Raw genomic sequence first — 4,712 nt, 5'->3', positions numbered from 1 at the left:
AGTTCTACACAGGCCAATAACTCATTCATGCATAGGAGCATAGAACCTTCACGCTTTCTCCCCAAGCTCTTCGCCTTCTCGTTCTCTACAGATACGCACCCAATCTCTTCCCTCCTCTCAACCACCCGAGACAATCATGCCGCTTGAAGTATTCATGGAGTTTCACAACTGGTTGAGTAGGCATGGCTTGAGTGGATACCTCAAGGTTGCATATGCACCACCTCAACTAGAAGCCCAAGAAATCAACATACGTCTACACCCCGACACCATCACCAATGATAAGATTTGGTCGGTGTTAGGCCTCATACATGGCGGCCACCATGACATCGAGGTCCCATCCCAACATTTCCTCGAGGCACATTTCGGGGAATTCTCAATTTCGGCAAAGGCCTATTGCACGTAGGGAGGACCGAATGAGTTCTTCGGCGACCTTGCCAAATTTCTCCTCAAAATCACCTGTGTGCACGCCACTAGCTATGGTATGCCCATGAAGAAAGCAGAGATCAACATCACCGCCTACATAGGCGGCATGCTCGATTGGCGGACCATTACAGGGGAAAGTACTTGCGATGGTCTTTTGGCCTTGCAAGCAGGAAAGAAGTTAATCCTTGCTTTAACACACTACTTGTTTGTGCTTTACCCACCCCACTCCTACCTCTCTCTGGAAACCTCCAGCCCTCCCTGCACCACCCACCCAAATGAAACACCAACGGGCTTTGCAGAGAAATGGTCTAATATGGGTAAGAATCTTTGCAATTCGCCCAAGTCGAATGGCAGGACCTCGTTCCTTCACATACCTCAACATCCCCACAACCGACACAGGAGTCGGTCAAAGACTTCATTAGCTGGGGGTGCGACAAGCCGAATTCAAAAGTCTTGAAAGTGCAGCCCTACACGACCCTTAAGAGCCCTCGACAAGAGCCATGGAAGGACACCGAAAGACCCTCTGATGAGGGCAAGAATCAATCTTCTGATTCTTACGAGCATGACCATATAATATCCCGTGGTAAGTTTTACCATAGTATTCTATGAACGTGGATAAAGTGTGAGGGTTAAATGTGAGTGTAAAGAAGGGAAGGATTACTTTTAATCCTTGGGATTGGGACAACCCATTAAGGCTAGAAATATGAGGCCTAGCAACCCTCATTTGATCATCTCTTTATGACGTCGAGACTTTGTCCTTGTGGTGGATCCAACTCTTGTAGCAAGCGCGCCAGTACGAGGTATGACTCGACACCACGACGATTGTATGGGACGCTGATCAAGGCTCAAGTTTGTCTCGATCCCTTCGCTCGGGACTGGTCGGGTGGATAGACACCCTTCTTTCTCTCTCCTCTCTTATTTTTCTATCTATGTTATCCTTATCATATGCTTACATTAGTAGTTAGCTGTAACACTTGGTATTAGAGCTTTCATTCTAATGTTTCTTTTGTTGATTGTTTTTGTTTTCTTCTTGATGGATGGTGATCGATCGATGTGCGATCAAACTTGATACAGATAACTATCAACAAAGGAACTTCGGTAACTCTTTCTTGATATATTTTCTTTCTATTCTTTCTTCTTTCAATCTAATCATGTATAGTCAATATATAATTTTTTTCATTGATTCAATTATGTTGTAGTGATAATAATTGTTTATATAAAACGTATACATATGAGTATGAGATCAATACCTCATTTGAAATATATTTGATATGTGATTTGTGTTATATGCGTACGAGGTTAATACCTCAATTGCGTGGTATGCTCACAAACATATGTTACATATGCGTATGAGGTCAATATCTTGATTTCTGTGTAAATGATATGCAATTTGTGTTGTATTCATAAGAGGTCAATACCTCAATTACGTATTATGTTCACCTTTATTTTGGATGTCTCGTGTGCGTAGAGGCTATATGCCTCGATTACATCATTCATTGGCTATGTGATGTTATAAGTTTTTTAATATATGCATATTGTAATCACGTGTATACGTATTTAATTGTATACATGTCATAAACATAAATATGTATATATATTAGTTTTTAGGGAAAAGTACCAGGATACCCCTGGAAGCTCATCTATTTACCAGAATGCCCCTGGAAGTTCCAAATTTACCAAACTACCCCTATGTCCAAAAAATTACACTTTATAAAGTAATTATACACTCAAATCTACAAGCCCTATTTACCAAAGATGGAAGAAATGGACCCGAACTAGCCCTATTTACCAAAGATTTGAGTGTATAATTACTTTATAAAGTGTAATTTTTTGAACATAAAGGTAGTTTGGTAAATTTGGAACTTCCAGGGGCATTCTAGTAAATAGACGAACTTTCAAGGGTATCCTAGTACTTTTCTCTAGTTTTTATTATGTGATTTCTCGTGGCTGAAAACCATACATCAACATAAAAGGACTATATCCCGTCGACGTATGCTTGGAGCTGTTATAAGCAAACTCCAAAATTGAGAGATAACATTCCCATTTTGTTGGTTTTCCACCAACGTATGCTCGAAACATGTCCTCAATAATTTGATTTACTCGTTCTGTCTGTCCATCAGATTGAGGATGATCCATGGAGCTCAGGCTCAATGTAGTTTCTAACTTCTTAAAAACTTGTGTCCAAAACAATCTAGCGCAATACCAAATCAAATCAATCACAAAATTTTGGATCCCAAAAACTAAAGATATATATTTGCCATTTTTTTATTACTTTTTAAACAAATTTCACTTTTCAAAACTTTGTAAACTAGCATTAACAACATATTAGATCAAATTTAGATATAATATATAGAAAGTTCCAAAACAAAAACAATCAAATTTATAAAGTTTCAATCTATATTTTCTATGAAGTCCTCGATGACATCATCATGCTCATGAGAAGTTCGAGTAAAAATATGACGATATGCCTTGCTTTCTCGCCACAACAAAATGCTGGCACTAAATTCATGTTCGTCTAGTTCAAGTCCTTCAATAGAGATTTGTATCAATGCATCAACCACATTGCTTTTTAACCTATTTCTAAACTTATTTTTTATTAGATTTAGGCGACTAAAGCCTCTCTCGCATGCTGCCGTAGAAGAACATTGAATTAATCTTATCAATGAAAGCATTAGAAGTTCGGGTAGCTTTTCTTTCCACACATCATTACAATTTATCATACCCCAAACATCTAAGAAATCTCTTCCAAGCCATTCTGTAGTGGCGTGCCTTTTGAAAATTGCATATTCATCATACAGTTTATCATGATCAATTATGGGAGAAAACATTTTCCCATCTATCAATTTTTGAATGCCATAAAAATTTCCAAGTGTTTTCAACTCATTAAGACCCATAGTTTTTTGTGCTAAAATGCTTATAGATCCATAGACATGTTCATTGGTGATAACATTTTCAACACGGAAAGAGTCGCCAGATCTTGAAGCCTTTTTCTTATTGTCTCTATTAATGCCTTAGAAACAAAGTTTGGAATTGTATGGCTTCAATTAAGTCCTCACCATCAATACATCTATCCATGAGGATGCTTTTATACATATTACCTTTTATGGCATCTCGTAAAACTGAAAGCATTCCTTTTTCTCTACCATATTTTGGAATAATTGGATAATTATAGCTATTCTTCTCAAAACCATTGAGATCCATCATAACATGATGTAGAAATTGTTCTTCTATCTCCCCAATGGCTATCATAACCAAATCTCGAAATGCATGTCACATCCACATATTCCTTTTGGAATTCCATACTTAACGTAGACATGATCTTAAGTACATCTACAAGGAAATGAAGCATATACACTACTTTGAAGTTTCTTAAGCTTAAGAATACATTGTACGCATCACTTTGCGATGCAAAGTCTTCATCAAAGGGTTCATACACATCGCATACCCTCATGATAGCACCATGCCGACTAAGCCATCGTGTCTTCACAATCCCAAGAATATGCAAATGTGTGTATTCTAATGCATCTTGTATCTTAGTTAATTCACCTTGGCGCATTGAGCTCCTCGAGAAATGTGTAGCCACCCGATTCACAAGGGCATCTAACTGCTTGTATGTCTCTTTGACTTCAATGTACTTTGAAGCCTCTTGCACACACAAGTTTGTTTGATGTGCACAACAATGTAAGGAAGTCATAAATGGATTATATGACTTCAATCTTGTAGCAACACCTGTAGACATACCTACCATAACAGATGCTCCATCACTTCTAAATCCCATCATTTTTCTAACGTCTAGGTTCCACTTTTTTAACAATGCTAAAATGTTTTTTGTTATTACATTCGTTGTACCATCCTCTACTTCAAGTACCCCCAAATAAGAGGTTCTTACTTGCCTTCCTTCCACAAATGTGGCGTAAAGGATCAAGTTCTTGGTTACGCTTACATCGATAGCTTCATCTACCATAAGCGAAACCAAGGACTTGTGCTCACCCTATCATATATCTCGGCTTCAAGAGCCTTGCTAATGTGCAAGGTAAAGCTTGCACAAGCATTATTATCGTTATACATTTGTGGAAGGCCTTCCACACCACATTCTCTTAACAATCGTAAGAGGCTTTCCAATTTTCTAAATGCCAAATCCTCTTTAGCTATAAAATATGCACATTTAAAATATAAAATAAGAGACTTTCAATGATCCTTTTCAAAGTTGTAGCATTCTCTACTAGGTACCAAAATCAGCCCTCAACTTCACATTTTACAAAAGTGGTGTATATATTAAAACAAGATGA

The 4,712-nt window shown here is 37.9% G+C and overlaps 1 protein-coding gene across 1 annotated transcript; it reads right to left on the bottom strand.

The window, feature by feature from the left end:
• Positions 1-2,813: 2,813 nt before the first annotated feature.
• On the bottom strand, positions 2,814-4,387 carry LOC147864212 (uncharacterized). Its single transcript, XM_087319733.1, has 4 exons — positions 3,727-4,387; positions 3,522-3,665; positions 3,146-3,433; positions 2,814-3,052 (listed from the first exon to the last, which is right to left on the bottom strand). Exons 1-4 carry the CDS (start codon positions 4,385-4,387, stop codon positions 2,814-2,816), a joined length of 1,332 nt encoding a protein of 443 aa, XP_087175859.1.
• Between the last annotated feature and the right edge of the window lie 325 nt (positions 4,388-4,712).

Source organism: Azolla caroliniana, unplaced genomic scaffold (assembly GCF_043228905.1).
Source record: "Azolla caroliniana isolate FFs.n. ecotype wild unplaced genomic scaffold, voAzoCaro1.0.p SCAF_5, whole genome shotgun sequence".
Lineage (NCBI taxonomy): Eukaryota > Viridiplantae > Streptophyta > Polypodiopsida > Salviniales > Salviniaceae > Azolla > Azolla caroliniana.
Note: the sequence above shows the minus strand (reverse complement) of the source record. Positions and strands in the feature narration are given on the sequence as shown.